The following is a 20,444-nucleotide window of genomic DNA, read 5'->3' on the forward strand; positions in this document are numbered from 1 at the left end:
ATCAGGGTTAATCACTTCAGATCATACCATAATTGTCTTCTCCTTTACTTCCTTCTTCTTCTCTTGTTTATGCAATGAGAGAAGATACACAAAGTCTTCTCAACTCCAAATAAATGGAACCATTGTATAGCCCTAGCTGGAAGAATTTCTTTTTGGTGAGGATGCAGAAAAAAGAGAACCCTTACATACTGTTGATGAAGATGTAGATTCATATAACCATTTTGGAAAACAGTATGCAGATTCTCCAAAAAACTAAAAATAGAACTGCCATATGACCCAGCAAACCCACACTGAGAATATGTACAAAGAAAAGGAAATCAGTATATCAAAGAACTATCTGCAGCAAGATATGGAATTAACCTCAGTGTCCATCAGTAGAGGAATTGATAGAGAAAGTGTGATGAATATATACACAATGAAATATTATTTGGTCATAAAAAAAGAAGGAAATCCTGTCACTTGCAGCAACATGGATGAACCTGAAGGACACTATGTTAAGTGAAATAAGCTAGACACAGACAAACACTGCTAGTGCTCACTAGTAAGTGAAAGCTAAATAAGTTGATCCCATAGAAGTAGATATAGAATAGTGGTAACTAGAGGCTGGGAAGGGTACAGGAGATGGGAGGATAGGAGGAGGTTGATTAATGGATATAAAATTACAGCTATTTAGGTGAAATAAGTTTCGTTCTGTAGCCCTATAGAGAGACTCTAGTTGACAATAATTTGTTCTGTATTTTCAAATAACTAGAAGAGTCAATATTGAATGTTCCCAACACAAATAGATGATGTTTGAGGTGATGGATATGCAAATTACCCTGATTTGATCATTAAACGTTGTGTACAGGTATCAAAATTTCACACCATACCCCATAACATGTACAATTATTGTGTGCTAACTAAAAATAAAAAATACATCCACAATTTTTGTCATTCTCCCATTTTTAAAAAAATAGTCATCTAATTTCCTCTCCTTAGATACTGACAGTTTTAGAGACTAAGTTCTAATGAATTGAATACAGTCTAAAGTGACATTGCATGACTTTCACTGTTAGTTTAGAAAAGGCATTACAGCCTCCAAACAGATTTTTCTCTCTTGAGATGCCCATCCTTGGAACCCAGCTACTATTTGTGAAAAACCAAACAGTCCTCTGGAAAGACCACGAGTAAATATTCTGGCCACAGATTCAGCTAAGGACTAGGCCATTACCAGTATCAGTCACCAGCCATGTAAGGGTGATTCAGATGATTCCAACCTCCAAATTTTTAGCTGGCCTGAGTTGATGTGAAGTTGAAAATAGAACAGAAACAAGCTGTTCCTACCAAACCCTGCACAAATCACAAATTTGTAAGAAAAGTAAATGTTGTAATTGATTTAAACTGCTATGTTTTAAGGGTGGTTATACAGCAAAAAGTAAAAGGAATAGGAGAAAAGAATGCCAAATATTGGACACTGGTCCAGAGTGTACACTGCATCTTATAGAACCATATCAAAAAGAATGATCTCTCAGATGGCATCATAACTATGCTTTCAGTATAGCTTCAATAAGACAAGGTGCGTCTGGTGTAAATAATTACACCAATCATTCCAGGGTCAACAGCCCAACACATTACTTCTTTCATTGTAAACTGAGTTTCTTGATCAGAAGCAACATGGCATTAGGTGCCATGATAGCATGTAAAGCATTAGTAATATCTAGATGTTACTGCTGGCAGAAGTATAGAGACCAGGGAAAGCAAATTCAAATCTAGAATAAGTGTATTTCAGGGAGGACAAATAAAAACACCCTCAGTGGTGGGGGAGGGCCAATGGAATAGACTTTTCCACATGTGACTGGTTGATCCTCCTGAAGCACAAGGCCTATCAACAACTCAGAATTGGTCATTGCTGATGAACCTAATCAGCTAGGTTTGGCTCCAATCCTGCTGCCATTGCCATTTCATTCATGATTCTACTGAGAAAGAACTACGCCTGGAAAAAGAGTCTGAGTTTTATCCACAAAGCAGTTCATTTTATCCATATAACTCTAGAGATTCATTCTAAGAAGTCCATCTCCATGGACACTTCCAGAGTCTTCCTTGTCATCAGTTCTCCAATACTGTTCTTTCCATGTCCCTAACTGCTGACCAACCAATTATCCTTTACGCTGAAATGACTGTGAATTACCCAAGGCAATCTCTCCTTTCAGGCAAAACGAATATCAAGACATGCTGGTGGAAATTCTGCCCACTAAAAGGGCATCGCAATTTCAGTATTCTCCAGGTCCAAAGCTGGGCTACATAACAACTCATTTCTGGCAAGTACTATATGAAGAGCAACAGGCCTGCATGGTGCCTAGCACATCATGGGTACTCAATAGACACTTGTGGAATAATTGTTTTAAATGTAGATTATATTCCTCCCTCACTTAAATCCTTTCAATAGCTTCCCATTAATCTTAGAGATCCTGTTGGATGTGGCCTTTGTATACTTTCCCTTCTTTTTGTACTCCTAACCTTGGCCCTCAGTTTCTGGAATTTTCCATGCTCTCTCCTGCCACAAAGTCTTTGCCCAGACTGTTTCTTCTCCTTGCCTAGTGAACTCTACTCTTCAGCTCTTGACTCAGGGATCACTCCCTGTCTTATGATCATCTTTCTTCAGAGTACTTATTTCCATATTTATTTATCTGTTTAATTAATTCCTGTCTCCTCCTGGGAGTCTAAGTTCTATAACTTTGTGTAGTCACTACTGATTCCCCAGTACCTGTTATACTGCCTGGAACCTACCAGATACTGAGCAATACTTTGTTGAATGAATGAATACATGAATTAATGAATTAATGAGTCTGTAATAAAATGCAACAGAGATAATTAACCTGTAAGTTATCAATGTAAGTTCTGCTTAAAAAGCTTTCTGCCATAACAATTTTCACTCCTCTAATTCACATTTATTAATTTAAAAACAAGGCATTTGTCAAGGAATAACTTTCCTAAGCATTACTCATATGCTAGCACTATGAAATAGAAAATGAGAGCCACACGTGTAATTTCAAATATTCTAATTACTATATTATAAAGAAATTAATTATAAAGAAGTTAAATTTAATGATTTTTAACCTAATATATCACAAGCATTATCATTTCAACATGTAATCAATACAAAATTACTAGTTATTTTACATTATTTTCTTTAAAGTAAGTCTGAAATTTGGTGAGTATTTTATAATTACATAGTTCAATTTGAGCTGGCTATATTTCAAGTGCTCAGTAGCCACACATAGCTAGCGTGACATTTATTTTCACAAGAGTCTGGTCATCCTTGGCTCCTGTACAAGTTTGTAACTTGAAGGTTTGTATGTAGGGGACTTGCTGTAATTAGTGTCAGGAAAGCTATCTGAAGGCAAACTTTCCAGAAGGGCCTAACTGTCCAGAAAAAGAGATTATTTAAACCAGAACTGAATTTCAGTTCAAAGTTTGGAACTAAAAAGTTGTCTCTGAGAACTTTAACTGAAGTTCCCTTTTTTGTCTTCCTATACTATTTTAGCTTATTTAATAGACTCTTTCCTCCTGAAGTTGGAGGTCATCACCCTCGCAAGGGCTTGTTTCTCCTCCTTCAAGGCCAATTTGTAATTCTCTGCATTTTTAAGTACTTCTGGGTAAATCAGTCAGTTCCTCTGCCTGGTTTGGGAGCGGGCGTCCAGCCGCCCAAGTCTGGCATTATGAATTCTTTCAACGCTTTCCTTTTGCGTGGGCCTCTAGAGGAGACACCTGAAAAGAGCGCAAGCCAGGGTTTCGGGTCACGCAGAGCCGGATTTGGACCGCTCCCTCAGCTCTGAAAAGAGACTCTCCCTCCATCAGCATTACACTTGCACAGTGGTTTCGTTTTTACGTGCATCTACTTCACCACATGGCCGCAGACCACAACAGCAGCGTCTAGAAACCAAATAACCCGTCTACCTCCAGCGCCACCACCAGCCCTGGCCAAAAGGGAAAAGGCGGGACATCCGGCAGGTCTAAGCCACTTCCGGAAGTGACGTCGGAGTGTCAACATGCAAGATGGCGGCCCATCACCGGCAGAACACGGCAGGGCGGAGGAAAGTACAGGTAAGGAAGCCCGGCTCCTCGGCCTTCCCGACGCAGCTGGCAGCTCCGGGCCCACTTCCAACGAGCAGATGCCTCCGGCCGCGGCCGGCTCGTGTAGCGGCTAGGGGAAAACGGGGCGAGGCACGGTTGGCGGCGAGGGGTGGGGCCGCGGCGCTAACGGCTTGAGGAAGGGGCGGGGGTCGGCCGGCTTGGCCGTAGGGGCCCAGTACTGGGACTCTTGTGGGCGGCGTTCTGAGTCGGCGGTTGCTGGTCGCCGGTCTTCTGTTGGAACGGGCTTGCGAGTCGGGATGGGCTCGGTTCCCCGCCTACCTTTCTCTCCCTTCCCTTCCTGTCTTCAAGGCGCACCGCCTTCGCTGCGTCGGTGCCGAGGCCTTCGGGCGTTTCCCGGCGGGTGGGCGGCCGGGAGCCTGTGGGCCTTTGCGGGGGCGTGGCGAGGCAGCAGAGCACCGATGACTTTGCGGGGTTTCTGCCGAGGATTCCGCACGTGGGAACCCCCAACCTTCTCTTTGGTGGGAGCTCTCTCCCGGGCGAGGTGGAAAAACGTGGGACTGTGCGGGTGCTCGTGGGGAAACTAAAATTTTAGATGTTTTGGGATTTAAGTTCATCTTCACCATTTCTTCTTCTTCGGTGTGCATCGTATCTTTTTTTCTTGTTTGTATAATTTATTACCTGAGGGTAAAGAGTTATCTAATCCTACCGTGTGTGCCTTATGCCTTGGTGAATTCACTTTTGTTTGGGGTACAATTAAGAGTTATTGCCATGTATTTTCAGTGATGAAGGGAGTAAAAGCCCTATTACAGGTGTTTCCCTACAGGTATATTGTATGTAGTAGTGACTGTAAGGTGCACTTCTTCATTATACATTTACTGAGCACTAAGATTGGCCCCAAAGCAGGGTATAAGAATAAGTAATACCTAGGCTTTCCTTGCAAAATAACAGTATTATATGTAATTCTACAGGTTGAAATCAGCGAGTGTTTAATAGGTAGTCAGGTAAAGGGCTCCTTCAGTAAGGTAAACCCACCAAAAAGTTGCAGGCCTTAAAATCTTCTGAGCAGTTCACATCTTGATTTTATTGATCTAATTGATGACTACAGTGCCTTAAGCACTCACTAAATATGTGTTGAATTGAGTGAAATTATTTAACAAGAGTCCAAAATACCCTGTTAGGTAATTTTTTAAAAGTGCATTAGTGACAGGATTTAAGTAACTCTGGCATCCAAGGCAGCAAGGTAGGTGGTGAGAATGTCTCCTTTGGACTAAAGTGTAATTCAAAATTGTAGCCTAATTGTGTTCTAGGGTCTACTTTGGTATACTCCTGAGGGGAGTAAGGATAATCACATATGTCACCTTCTTATGTTAGGACTTGAAAGTTCTATTACTGCCGTGTGTTCCCTCCTTGCTTCCTTCCCGGGAGTGCCCACTTCCCAAAACACGAACAATATAGTGTTTACAAGAAAAATACTTAAGGCCAGGCTTGGTGCCTCACTCCTGTAATCCCAGAACTTTGGGAGGCTGAGACAGGAGGATTGTTTTAGCCCAAGAGTTCGACAGCAGCTAGGAAGCATTGCTAGCCCTTGTCTCTGTACAATATCAAAAGCACCTGTAGTCCCAGCTACTCAGAGCCTGAGGTGGGAGAATCGCTTGAGCTGAGGAGTTCTAGGCAGAGGTGAGCCATGATAGTGGACAATGCACTCCAATCTGGGGGTCAGAGTGAGACTCCAACTCAAAAAAACAAAACGAAACAAAAAACACAACTTAAAAGCAACTGAGTGTTTTAATAAACTAAATGTGAGCCAGTGCATGTAGAATGAGGGAGATTATTCAATTCCACTCTTCACTGGTTAGGGTCCAAAACTAGAGTTTGGTGCTAGCACCTTGTTTTTCAAAGGTAGCAATCAGGTTGATGAACTGACTTAAAACTATCTCCTCTGAAGAGTTTTTGGAAGAGCTCTCTAAGATTAACCTGCTGAAGAGAAGATTCAGGGAGCTTTGAGAATTTATCCCCAAGGTATGGAAGCAGTATGAGACCCCTTGGGATTGATTTCATCTCAGACATCATTGTGTATGGAAGTGTTTTTTAAGCTAGTGTATGTTCATTGCAAAAGAGAAAAGAAAAAAACCCACAGATAATACGAAAGTGTAAATTTTAGTTCTCCTCCACTCTTCCAAGAAAGCTACTGTGGGCAGTGTCCTATGTAATCGTAGACCAGGGTTTCTCAACCTGAGCACCATTGTTATTTAAGTCTGGGTAATTCTTCCTTGCGTCTGAGGGAGAGGGCTGCTCTCCTATACATTGTAAATTGTTTAAGCATCAACCCTGGTTTCTACCCACCAGATGTAGTAGCACCTCCCCAGTTTTGACAACTAAAAATGCCTCCTCACGGGCAAAATTGTGTCTAGTTGAGAACCACTGTTCTATACCTCTTCCTGTACCTGATTTGACATTTTTGGGGGTTTTGGGTTTTTTGTTGTTTTGCTATCAATGGAGCCATGGTATTCACTGTTTAGTGTCTTGCTTTGTCAAAATTTAAAGCAAACATTCCCTTTGGTCTAGAATTCCTTATCTAAAAATTTATTGTATAAAAGTACATATGCCTATATCTGTCTATATGTATATAAGAGTGTTTACTGTAGGAATATTGTATTGTGAAAAATAAAACATCTATATGTCAGCCGGGCTCGGTGGCTCAGCCTGTAATCCCGCACCTTTGGGAGGCTGAGATGAGTGGATTGCCTGAGCCCACGGGTTCGAGACTCGCCTGGGCAACTTGGCGAGAGCTCATCTCTACAATAAATCAAAATGAGCCGGGCATGGTAGTGTGTGCCTGTAGTTCCAGCTACTTGGAAGGCTGAGGCAGAAGGATCGCCGGAGCCCAGCAGGTCAAGGCTGCAGTGGCCTGGAACGGCCACTGCACTCCAGTCTGGGTGACAGAATGAGACTCCAACTCAAAAAAACCAGAAAAACAAAAAAAACCCAAAAAACATCTATATGTCCATCATTGGAAATCCAAATGTTTGCAGTTGTCAGACAAATTATGGTACATTTAGGTGGATTAATTTGTAGTTGTTAAAAAGTAAGCTATGGCCAGGGCAGTGGCTCAAGCCTGTAATCCCAACACTTTGGGAGGCCAAGGCAAGAGGATTGCCTGAGTTCAGGGGTTCAAGACCAGCCTGGCAACTTGGTGAGATCTTGTCTCTACAAAAAATCAAAAAATTAGCCAGGTGTGGTGGCACATGCCTATAGTTTCAGCTATTTGGAAGGCTGAGGCGAAAGGATCACCTGAACCCAGCGGGTTGAGGCTGTGGTGGCCATGAGTGTGCCACTACACTCCAGCTTGGGCGACAGTGAGATTCTTGACTCAAAAAAAAAAAAGTGAGCTAAATCTGAATTATTAAAGAGGAAATGTGTCCAGAAGTCAAAAAATCAAGTCGACATGACATGGTTCTATTTTCACAAAGGAACTAACATATTTTAAAAGTCTAGAAGGACATTAACAACGATTATATCTTTGGGATTAGTGTGTGTGATTATGGGACAGGACATGGGATACCTTTTACTTTAAAATATATGCACCTTTGTATTTTTGAGCTTTTTACCACATTATTTGCTTAAAAGTTAAAAAAAAAACGTTTAAAAATTCATTTTGAACAAAGCGTATATAGGTACTTGTGGGAATATATATTTTGTGCATCTTGACTGTCTGTATCTTGGACCAAGAGACAGTATCCCTGAGCTCTGTTGTCAAGTTGTACGCCAAGATGAATTTTTTTTATTTTTATTTTTTGAGTTGGAGTCTCGCTCAGTTGCCCAGACTGGAGTGCAGTGGCCACTCCCGGCCACTGCAGCCTCGCCTACTGGGCTCCAGCAATCCTGGCTCAGCCTTCCGAGTAGCCGGAATTACAGGTATGCGCTACCACGCCTGGCTGATTTTTTGATTTATTGTAGAGATGAGGTCTTGCTGCCCAGGCGGGTCTCAAACCCGCGGGCTCAGCAAGATGAATTTTTGAGACTTACAATACTTCTAAATAATCAGTGGAGAGAAGTCAAAACATGCTGCTTATTCATTGTAGACGTAATGAAAAATGAGCATATGCCCTTCATCTTCAACTTTTAAGGAAACGAGGTGTGAGGGGAGAGGGATGGATTTGTGGCTATCAGAAACATGATCAACAATCAATATGTGATTTCAGATTTATGATGCAGTTTTTTGTGTTTTTTTTGAGTTGGCGTCTCACTCTGTCACCCAGACTGGAGTGCAGTGGCCTCTCCCGGCCACCGCAGCCTCGACCTGCTGGGCTCCGGCGATCCTTCCACCTCAGCCTTCCAAGTAGCTGCAACTACAGGCGCCCGCTACCACACCTGGCTCATTTTTATTTATTGTAAAGATGAGGTCTCGCCAAGTTGCCCAGGCGGGTCTCGAACGCGCGGGCTCAGACAATCCACTCACCTCAGCCTCCCAAAGGTGCGGGATTACAGGCTGAGCCACCAAGCCCGGCTGTGATGCAGTTTTTTTCTTGGTAACCAAGATATCAAAGCAAATCTTTTCACTCCCTAGTGGTCCCTTAGTGTCATAATTTTCCAACAACCTGTGTCTTTTTATTGACTCTCTCTACCTCCATCTTTTTTTCTGTTCTGGCCTCTTTGATCACTTGCTTCAGAATTCTTGGAGAAAAGTTGAACAAGTGTCACTAAGATTCCTCTCTCATTCTCAAACTTCCAATTCCAGTCTATGGCCATACCACCCTGAATGTGCCCGATCTCATCCAAACCTCCAACCCAGACCTTCCCTCTTGGTGGCATGGTTACTGCACCAATCCCAGACCTCATATCCTTTTACCTGATTATCCAGTGTGACAGTCTCTTAGTAGGATTTATTTGCCTTGAGGGAAACATTTGGAGCAGAAGTGGGGAATGGAGAAGCAAAAAACAAATGTTTATTCCACCACTACTTACTCCCTTTCCCTGCCAAATATTTAGTCACTTCAGTACTCAGTGTGATCTTTACTGCTGATTCTGAGTCCCAATTCTGGGTTGGTTAGATAGTCTTGAGACTTTCTTAAGGAAGAGAATGATGCCAAATCCTGGCTTCTCAGGACATCTGTTCCAACATAACATCTATTATTAGAACAGAGGTCAACAAACTTTTTCTGTAAAGGGTCAGATAGTAAATATTTTAGGCTTTGCAGGTTATTCTGCTGTCTCCTAAGCCTTCAACTCTGCCATTATAACTTGAAATGAGTCATAGATAATAACTAAATGAATAAGTATGGCTATGTTCCAATAAGAGTAGTTTACAAAAACAGGCTTTGGGATTTGGCCCACAGGCAGTTTTTGGCTAACCCCTGGTTTAGAAGAAGGCAGGCTAGAAAGTATCCTGTTTTTATTTGTGCAACTTCTTTTTTAGAATACTTTTTGGCCGGTCATAGTGGTTCTCATCTGTATTCCCAGCACTCTGGGAGCCTAAAGCAGAAGGATTGCTTGAAGCTAGGAGTTATTGAGACCAGCCTGGTCAAGGTAGCAAGACCCCCTCTCTACCTCCACCTGCCCCCACAAAACCAAAGCAAAACACCAGGCATGGTGGTGCGTGGCTATAGTCTTAGCTACTCAGGAGTCTGAGATGGGAAGATTGCTTAAATCCAGGCAGTTGAGCCAGGATTGTGATATAACACTCCAGCCTGGGTGACAATGAGACCCTGTCTCAAAAAACAAAAGCAACAAGCTGGGTTCGGTGGCTCAGCCTGTAATCCTGCGCTTTGGGAGACTGAGGTGAGTGTATTGCCTGAGCCCGAGGGTTTGAGCCCTCGGCAACTTGGCAAGACCTCATCTCTACAGTAAATTTTAAAAATCAGCCGGGCATGGTAGCGCGTGCCTGTAATTCTGGCTACTCGGAAGGCTGAGGCAGAAGGATAGCTGGAGCCCAGCAGGTCGAGGCTGCGGTGGCCAGGAGCGGCCACTGCACTCCAGTCTAGGCGACAGAGTGAGACTCCAACTCAAAACAAAACAAAACCTTTTAAAAGTCGTCACTACTAATGAAAGACACAAAAGACCAAGATGGAGTCAATCTGTGTAGCCAAAAAGCAGCCATTTTAACATTGCTTAGCTTCTCACGTTTTTTTCTAGTAGTTCACTTTAATTTACCCTCTAGTCATTAGCCAAGTGCAGAACCATTTTCCCAGAGATAGCTGTTGATAATTTACAACCCCCATCCCAAGCCTGCTTTGCACTGTTTATCTTTTTTACTCCCAGTTTGTCTTTCAGCCATAAAGAACCAGGATAACCTAATCAAATGGGATCAGCCTTCCTGACAAACTACTAGGCCATCACTTGGAGTCATAAAATGTATCATCCTCTGACCTCAGGGCACCAGACCTATGTTATCAAAACCTCAAAATGCAGTTGCTGGAGATTTTTCTCACTAGTCCTGCTCTCCAATAGAAACCTTAAGTACACACTTTCCTCAAACCTTACATCACACTTCTTCAGCGCTGATCCCTTCCCAGACCCTCTCACTGGGGACTGTAATAAATTCTTTAACTTTGTCTTTGCAATTCTTTGCTTTAGTCCCGTGGCACTGGCCTACCTACACTCCTAAACCCTAACAACTAAAATATTAGTATATAGGAGCAAGTAGAAAGTTATGTCCACAACATTAAACAAGAAAAACAGATGTGGGAATTATAGATATTTGGCCAGTTTTTCTTGTAAGAGGCTAAGCTAACCTGATAGCTGTAAGTAGCCTTACACAAGAGAGTGTTTCTATTTATAGGATGTTGTAAAATTGGCAAAACTATGGTGAAAAAAGCCAGAGCTCATGTCCCTGGGAGTGGGGCGTGGCAATTGGGAAGAGAATGAAGTTAACTTTGTAGGGTGGTAATAATGTTCTATATATCTTGGTAGGGATTTACATTACACAGGTGTATTCCTTTGTCAAAAGTATGGTGACTTGTATGTTTCGTTATTTGTAAGATGTACCTTAAAAGTACTATAAACAAGTAACTGTAGTTAATTACATGCTGAAATATTTAGGGGAAAGTTTTATTGCTGGTGTACAACTTATTTTGAAAAGACATCAAATAAAATAAATCAAATGGATGAATAGATTGTAATAAAGCAAACAGAAAATGTTGATTGAAGAATATATGTGGTGAGTATAGAGCTGTTTGCTATATAATTCTTTCAATTTTTGTATGTATTTAAAATTTTTCATAATGGAATGTTGGGGCAAATTAGACTTTAAAGTTTAATAAATTTTTAGCTAGTGATAAATAGTGGAAGAGGGGTAATTTTAGTTATGGTGGCCAGAGAAGGCCTCACTGAGATGTTAACTGTTGAGTAAAGATCTGATTAAAGGAAATGATAGCCACACAGCTATCTGGGGGAAGAACATTCTAGTGAGAATATCAGCTGCAAAGGTCCTGAGGTGGGAAAGTATGTGGCCTGTTTGTGGAACAGTGAAGAATTCTTTGTGGTTGGCATGTGGCGAGTGAAATCAGAGGTAACTGCAGGCCAGATCTCGTAGGGCCTTCCAGGTCACAGAGATGGGAAGCACTGGTAGATTTTGAGCTGAGGAATATTATGATATATATGTGTTTTAATAGGATCAGCCTGGCTGATGTATTCAAAACAGACTGTAGGGGAGCAAGGGCAAAGCAGGAAGACCAGGTAAAAAGCTATTTTAAAAATCCAGATACTGTGTGATAGTCATTCTAACCAGAGTGATGAGAAGGGGTTGGATTCTGGATAGGTCTTGAAGGTTGAGCTGACAGGACTTGCAAAAGGCACCAAGAGATGAGAGGATGGCATCAAGATTTGGGGCCTGAGTAATTTGAAGAATGGAGTTGCCATTAACTGAGATGCAGAAGACTACAGGAAAAGACAACAGGTTGGGGAGAGCTATCAGGAGCTTGATTTTAGACATGTTCTGATTTCAGTGTCTACTAGACATTCACATGGAGGTACATTAATGCCCACCCTGAAGGAAATTAGGGAAATAACCTAGAGTGCCCTTTGTGAGCCTGAAATTCTTTGAAGTCTCCCTTTATTTTTTTATTTTTTTATTTTTTTGAGTTGGAGTCTCACTCTGTCGCCCAGACTGGAGTGCAGTGGCCACTCCCGGCCACCGCAGCCTCGACCTGCTGGGCTCCGGCGATCCTTCCACCTCAGCCTTCCCAGTAGCCGGAATTACAGGCATGCGCTACCACGCCCGGCTGATTTTTTGATTTATTGTAGAGATGAGGTCTCGCTGCCCAGGCGGGTCTTGAACCCGTGGGCTCAGGCAATCCACTCACCTAAGCCTCCCAAAGGCGCGGGATTACAGGCTGAGCCACCGAGCCCGGCTTCCTTTATTTTTTTTAAGGTGATTTTTTTTCTTAGCTATAGCCACATTTGTTTTCATATAAAAAATTGTTTAGTTGCTGTGGTAGGCAGAATGGGCTTCTTTCCCCTCCTCTTCCCAGTATTACTGCCCTAATCCCTAGAATTTATGAATATGTTATGTTACATGATAAAAGTATATGTTTATTGGTATATGTAATAAGTTTACAAATTTTAAAATAGGAAGATTATCTCAGTGGGCCCATTCTAATCACACAAGCCCTTAAAAACAGGACTCTGGAGAAGCAACCAGGGCATACATGAAGATCCTTGTTTACCTAAAGAAACAAAGGACTTTCTCCAGCTGGAAGCAGAAGTCAGAGATATGTGAAAGAGAAATTTGAGCTGTGAGAGGGACTTGACCCTCCATTGGAGGAGAGGGCCACTGGAAAGCATGAGAAGGAATGCAGACAGACTCTAGGACCAAAGATGGACCCTTAGCTGACAGCAGGAACCTCAGCCCTGCAAGGGACCTCAGGCATGCAAGCACAAAGGAACTTAATTTGGCCAACAACCTGAATGAGCTTGGAAGCAGTGTCAAGTAAGGAACACAGACCTGCCGATCCTTTTCAGTTTTGACCTTGTGAGATCTTAAGCAAAGGACTCACTTAAATCCAGTCTGGACTTCTGACCTTCAGAACTGAAATAATACATGTGAATTGTTTTAAGCCACTAAATTAGTGATATTTTATTATAGCAGCAATAGAAATCTAATCTGATTACCTTCAAATAAGATGATGATCAAAGAAAGATGTTTTTTCTCGTGATTGTTTCTACCCTCTGGCACGCAACCAATAATTCTAGGGGCATTTAAGTTTGAAATGCTGGGACAGGTCACATGAAGTTCAATGGATGATCCTTACCGTCTGATTTCTTTTATTTGGGTCCCAGATAATTGCTGAATAAATTAATCAAAGAGTGCTTACTAAGCCAGCTATAAATGCTTACAGTGAACTTAACTGCATCCTTGCTGTTGGGAGACTACCCTATTATTTTTCTCCCTGTTAGAGTCCCTTTAATTGACTAATCCAAAACACATATTTCCTACTGAAGGCCTGACTTCCCAGTAACCTCCCCCCATTTTTTATGCAAATCAAGATAGTTGGATATGTATCTTCATCTTTTCTACCCTAGCCTGTACTCTTAACTCTGTCCAAATGAAGTTTTTCCATAATCCTGTTCATTCACTCAGGTACTGCTTGTATCTCTAGCACCTTCTGCTTTTCTTTCCTTTACTTCCATCTCTTCTGCCTGCAAAAGCATGCCTGTATCTTGGGAAAAATATACTTTACTTGACTTGCTGTCACTTCTACTTATGCTCTTTCCCCAAACAAAATGTAAGCTCCAGGAGGATTTTTATGCTCACCGCTGTATCCTCATCATTAAGAATAGTGCCTGACACCAAGTGGGTGCTTAATCAGTATTTGCTGAGATAATTAAATCCTATTTTTCTTTGTATAACCTGCTTTTTCTTTTTTTCCCCCTGTACTTTAATTGATACAAATGACATGGGTTTTGTTGTTGTTTTTAATCTCATCCTGAAGTCAAAAGGCAAAATAACAAGTTTTTAATGTGATATATCTTGGAACATATCAGTGTATATAGTTTTCATTCTTTAATGAACACATAGAATGGATGGTCCATAATTTAGCTAACCATTTCCTTATTGAAGACATAGTTTGTATTTTTTTCATCATACTATATATAATTTGCTTAAAGTAATTAATAGCAGAGTTGTAAAATAGTAAAGGAAGTTTTATAAAAAGTAACCAAAAAAACAAAGATAGATGATATAAAGGCATAAAAGATGAGGTATCAGTTTGAAAGTTCCAGCATCAGACTTATGGGAGTTGAAGAAATAAACAAAAAAACAGAGGTGATGATTAGTAAGGATTACAAGAAAAGTTTCCTAGGGCTGAAGTACCACAAATTTCTAGATTGAAAGAGCTTTCTAAATGCATAGAAACTTACTGATAAAAGGACCAAATCAAGAAATGTCACAACACCAAGAAGAACGAGAAGATCTTAAAAGCTTGGGGGAGGGGTGCCATGGGACCGGAGAGTGTTTTGTATACAGAAGAAAATGAAAATGGGATCACTTTAAAGTGGAATGAAACAGAATGGCACTGAATTCAGTGGCAACACTGGATGTTAGAGCAACTTAGAGCAATGCTTTCAAAAGTGAGGGAATTTCTTGTATATAGACTTCTTTATCCTGCCAAATCAAGTCTGAAGGCAGGGCAAAGGACCTTTTCAGGCATGCAAGGATGAAGTTGCCTCCCTTGTACCTTTTTGTATGTTATTTTCTCAGTGTCTTAGGGATATACTTAAGGCAAACTAAGACATGAACAAAGAAAGAAGGAAGCATTGGGATTGAGAAAACAATGTCTCTACCCCAGAAAAGCAGTAAAGAGAAGCACCAAAGGTGGTGACAGCTGTGCCAGCAGACCTAGCGGGCAGCCAGCCCAGACTGGAGTTAGGAGATGGGAAGTTCAGAGGGGGAAGCCCTCTGAGAACAAAAAGTGGGTAGAGAGAGTTCTATGGCACAACAGTTAAAGAAAATGGAAGTTAAAGTAGAGAAGCACATTGAAAAAGAAAGGACAGAAACTTTAGGGGAAAAAAAAACTCTGAGGAAGGAAACAGTACTTGGTTAGTCAATAAACAGCCTTACAAAGCCACAACAATGTAGTACAGATTATTTATTCAACAAAACAGTAGTGATATACATATATCACTACACACACACACACACACACACACACACACACACACACACACACACACACAAAAGAGTAGAGGGAAGAAATATTGAAGGATAGTTTCAGACTATATCCTAATTTACAATAGCATGAGTGAATTGGTAATGCCTAAAATGGCCAGGCATGGTGGTTTTACACCTGTAATCCAGCACTTTGGGAGACCAAAACAAGAGGATTGCTTGAGCTCAGGAGTTTGAGACCAACCTGGGCAACATAGACCTTGTCTCTACAAAAAAATTAAAAAATTAGCTGGGTGTGATGGCATGGGCCTGTAGTCCTAGCTCCTGTGGGGGTGCTGAGACAGAAGGTTATCCTGCGCTCAGGAGGTTGAGCTGCGGTAAGCCATTATTGTGCCACTGCATTCCCACCTAGGTAACACAGTGAGACCCCAACTCAAAGATAAATAAATTAAAATGGATGAGCCAAAATGTAAGATAAGTGCAATATCTAGAGAAATGCAGCGGCTATCCAGTAGAAACAACCAAGAGCTGAAATTAGTTACCTTTAGGAATGAAAACTGGGGATGGGGAGTCTTACCTAAACAGTAGGGAGATAGTTTTTTTATTATAGTCTTTCAGTACTATTTGATTTTCTAAACATAAGCAAGAATTACTTGAATAAAAATTATAAAATTTAAAAGACTGATGACTCATGCCTGTAGTCCTAGCACTTTGGGAGGTGGAGGTGAGAGGATCATTTGAGCCCAGGAATTCTAAACCAGTCTGGACAACATAGCAAGACCTCATCTCTACAATAAATCAAAAACATTAGCTGGGCATGGTGGTGCATGCCTATAGTTCCAGCTACTTGGAAGGCTGAAGTGGAAGGATCTCCTGAGCCCAGCTGTGGCTTGGGCAACAGCAAGACTCTGACAAAAAATAAATAAATAAAAAATAAGATTTTAAAAATGAAGTAATATATGCCCGTTGTTAAACATTCAGACCACATAAAAAAAGACATGAGTGAGTGAAAAATCACCATAATCTCATCTCTCGGATAACTACTAGTAGTTTTATATGTGTATATCCTTCCAAACTTGTGCACCTATTCTAAAGTGTTTTTAATATATTGAAACATCTTACAATAATGATTATCATATGCTTGTTGAACCATACATATTTTGCTTAAAATATTTCATGGCTTTCTTTCTATGTCAGTCAGTCTAGATCTACATCAACATTTTTAAGAGAATATTGCTCTCTTTTATAGATGTGTATGCCAAAATTTATCCAAGGAGGATACTTCTAATTTTTTTATGTTTTTAGTCACACATCTATAGTAGATACCTTTGAAGAGATTAGTCCACACTTGTTTCACCAAGAATTACTTTCCACCTAGAATGAGAACCCTGACAATCAGGTTATTCTTTCACCCTTGCCTACTGGACCAATCAGATAATCTCCCAGAAGTTTGGATATTAAGATGGAAATATGCTATGCAGTCTCGGTTAAAGGAAATGTGCTCCAGATAAGCAGCCTTGGAGCCCCAGAGACAGATAAATTGACAGAGACTGAAGTTGACATTGAAGCCAGCTTGGTTCATGTTGCCTTTCCAACATCTGCTTCATGCAACAAATCTGTATATCTTTTATATGCCAAACATTATAGTGGGGATACAGTGGTGGGAGGGACAAGGCAGACAAGTGTTTTTGGAGCACTTATTCTACTGGGGAAGTTATAGGAAAAAATCTGAATATGGAGTGTGGTGAGAAGAGTGACATATGTCGAATAAAATGATAGGGTGATGGTGGTGAGGGGAATGGGGTCAGGAAGGGGCTTTTTGAGGAGGTGCCCTTTCTACTAAGACCTGAAGAGTAAGGGTGAGCCAGACAAGACCAAAGCTATAGGGATTAGAGGGATGGGGAATCTTGTTGCTATAGTAAATGAGAGGCCCTGGGTTGGGAAAGAGCCTGATGTGTTTGAGGCACAAAAAGGAGTTTGGATGGCTGTCTTATAAGAAACTGGGGCACTTAGTCTGAGATGGTATAAGGATACAGGATTAGAATCAAAGCATTTGAGGAGTTTGCACTTTAAAATTGGTGAAAAGCCATTGAAAGAGTTCAACAGAGAAATGCTATGGTTTGATTTTCAAGATGTCTTTTATGAGTGATGACTGTATTTCCTGCCCTTGGACTCTGTTAGATATCCTTGTATTATTATGATTAAATTCTCCTTTAAAAAAACCACACACACAAAAAAACTTAAGCTATTTTGAGTAGATCTTGGTTACAGTTACTGCACCCAAAAGTCTAGGTTAAGATAGCATTCTTGTGGCTATTTGTGTCTACGGCCCTGCCCCCTTTTTATTTGTATTTGTATTTGCATTTATTTTATTTTTTTGAGTCAGAGTCACCCAGGCTGGAGTGCAGTGGCACGCTCACAGTCACAACAGCCTTGACCTACTGGGCTCAGGCGATCTCTTCATCTCAGCCTTCCAAGTAGCTGGCGCTACAGGCATGCTCTACCGCGTCTGGCTAATTTTTTAGCTTATTGTGGAGACAAGGTCTTGCCAAGTTGCCCTGGACTCAGGCAATCCTCTTACCTCTGCTGGGATTATAAAGTGCTGGAATTGAAGGCATGAGCCACTGCACCTGGCCTCCTGCTCCTTCTTAAAGGATAAAATTCTAGTAGAATTTCAAAAGGCATGTCAAGGAATTGTAAGCTTTTGATAGCTATTTTTGATAGATGATTTATATTAGCTTTCAGAAAGGAAATTATTTATAATTCTGTTAGTGACATATGAAAGTGTTCACTTACCCTTAGGGAGGAAATGGCGGTTATTTAAAAAAGAAATCTTATTGTATGACAGGTAAAATAATCTCATATTGTTATGTCTTTGGTTATTTATGTATTTGTTAACCTTTTTTTTCTTTTTTAAAATTTCTCTTTGTGATTTTTGTTCCTCTTTCTGTCAGATTATTTGACTTTTTCTTATTGATTTATAAGGGAATCTGTTGTCAAGAGTAAACTTTAGACTGGGTGTGGTGGCCTTCACCTGTAATCCTAGCACTTTGGAAGACTGAGGTGGGAGGATTACTTGAACCCAGGAGTTTGAGACCAGCTGAGCAACATAGTGAGACCTCATCTCTACAAATAAAAAATAAAAAATTAGGTGGGTGTGGTGGCACGCACCTGTAGTCCCAGCTTCTCGGGAGACTGTGGCAGAAGGATCACCTGAACCCAGGAAGTTGAGACTGTGGTGAACTGTGATTGAATCACTGCATTCCAACCTCGGTGACAGAGTGAGACCCTGTCTCAAAAACAACAAAAAAAGTGTAAACTTTGTCTTTCATGGTTATTTCATTATTTTTCTAGTTAGATATTTGCCTTTACCTTGATTATGTCACTTTTCAACATCCAGAGTTTTGTTTGTTTGGTTTTTTTTTTTTGAGTTGGAGTTTCACTCTGTCGCCCAGGCTGGAGTGCAGTGGCACGCTCCCAGCCACCGCAGCCTCCGACTTACTGGGCTCAGGCAATCCTTCCACTTCAGCCTTCCAAGGAGTCAAAACTACAGGTGTGGGCTACTATGCCTGGCTACTTTTTTGATTTATTGTAGAGACAAGGTCTCACCATGTTCCCCAGACTGGTCTCAAATTCACGGACTCAGGCAATCCTCTCGCCTCGGCCTCCCAAAGTGCTGGAATTATAGACTTGAGGCACTGCACCTGGCCTTTTTTTATACAGCCTTAATGGGATAAAATTCACAGACCATAAAGTGCACCCTTTCAATGTGTACAAGTCAGTGATCTTTAGTATATTCATGAGGTTGTGCCTTGGTCACCTAACTCCAGACTATTTTTTTTTTTTTTTCAGTTGGAGGCTCACTCAGTCGCCCAGACTGGAGTGCAGTGGCCGCTCCCGGCCACCGCAGCCTCGACCTGCTGGGCTCCGGCGATCCTTCCGCCTCAGCCTTCCGAGTAGCCGGAATTACAGGCATGCGCTACCACGCCTGGCTGATTTTTTGATTTATTGTGCAGATGAGGTCTCGCTGCCCAGGCGGGTCTCGAACCCGCGGGCTCAGGCAATCCACTCACCTCAGCCTCCCAAAGGTTGAGCCACCGAGCCCGGCTACTCCAGACTATTTTAATTACTCCATTTTCTAGCAGTCACTCCCCATTCCCCCTCCTCCAATTCCCTGGCAACCACTGAATCTACTTTCTGTCTATGTGGTTTGCCTATTTTGGACATTACATAGAAATAGAGTCATAAATATGTGACCTTTTGTAATTGACTTCTTTCACTCAATGTAATATTTGCAAGTTTCACCATGTTGTAGTGTGTATCATTATAGTACTTTACTCCTTTTTATAGCTTAATAGTATTCCATTGTCTAGATAAGACCACATTTTATCTGTCAGTCTATCTGTTGTATCAATTGATGGACATTTGAGTTTCCACTTTTTGGCTCTTGTGAATGCCACAATGCTATGAACGTTTTTGTACATACAAAAGGTTTTGACTTGTATTTAGTCAGATTACCACTGCTGTTTTCCTTTGAAAAGATTGCTGTCTTTCTTCACATGTTAGAAGAATCTGTCAAGAGACTGTACAAGTACTCAGCTGTTTTTTAAAAGTTATTTTTATGGGGCAACCCTCTCGGGTCCCCTCCCACTGTGGGAGCTTTTCTGTTCTCTCAATAAATCCTGCTTTCAAAAAAAAAGTTATTTTTATGATTATTCCATTTCAATCTTTAATTCATATGAAAATTCATTTTGGTTTAAGATGTAGAGAAGGGATGTAATTTTTCCTAATAGAATCATTAGGTGCTCCTAGATAATTTATTAAATAAGTTATGTCCTCACTGATTTAAAACATCATGTTTATATCAAAATAGAAAATTTATAATAGAAAATGTTTCCAATTTTTGTTTTATTCCATTGATCCTTTTATATATTCCTATTGTGGTACACAATTATAATTCTGGTAGCTTTATAATACCTTTTAAGATTTTTAGAATAATATTCTCCCAGTCACCTTCATTTTTTAAAAGTCTGGATATTCAAAAAAGTTGTATTATTTTGTCAACTTTTAGAAAGAATTGCAGTGAGATTCTGAGCAAATTTGGGTTAAATTTACAGAGTTGGAAAAGAATTGTCTATTTTGAAGCTTCCTATGCTGCAATATGGCATGTCTCCTTTACTCGAGTTTTTCTTTTTCTATTGATTACATATCTTCCTTGTGAAATGTATTTCTAAGTATTTATTCTTGCTGCTATTATAATTGGTGC

The 20,444-nt window shown here is 40.9% G+C and overlaps 1 protein-coding gene across 1 annotated transcript in view; it reads left to right on the forward strand.

Moving 5' to 3' along the window:
• The first annotated feature begins 4,001 nt into the window (after positions 1-4,001).
• Positions 4,002-20,444, forward strand: part of LOC103250844 (WD repeat-containing protein 48) — a 41,459-nt gene continuing 25,016 nt past the window's right edge. Inside the window, exon 1 of the mRNA XM_021708237.1 lies at positions 4,002-4,083. Coding sequence (XP_021563912.1) covers positions 4,036-4,083 — 48 coding nt within the window. The 5' untranslated portion in view covers positions 4,002-4,035. The remainder of the gene's footprint in view (positions 4,084-20,444) is intronic.

This window comes from Carlito syrichta, unplaced genomic scaffold, assembly GCF_000164805.1.
Source record: "Carlito syrichta isolate Samal-C Ts95f unplaced genomic scaffold, Tarsius_syrichta-2.0.1 Scaffold135600, whole genome shotgun sequence".
In the NCBI taxonomy this organism is placed as follows: Eukaryota; Metazoa; Chordata; class Mammalia; order Primates; family Tarsiidae; genus Carlito; species Carlito syrichta.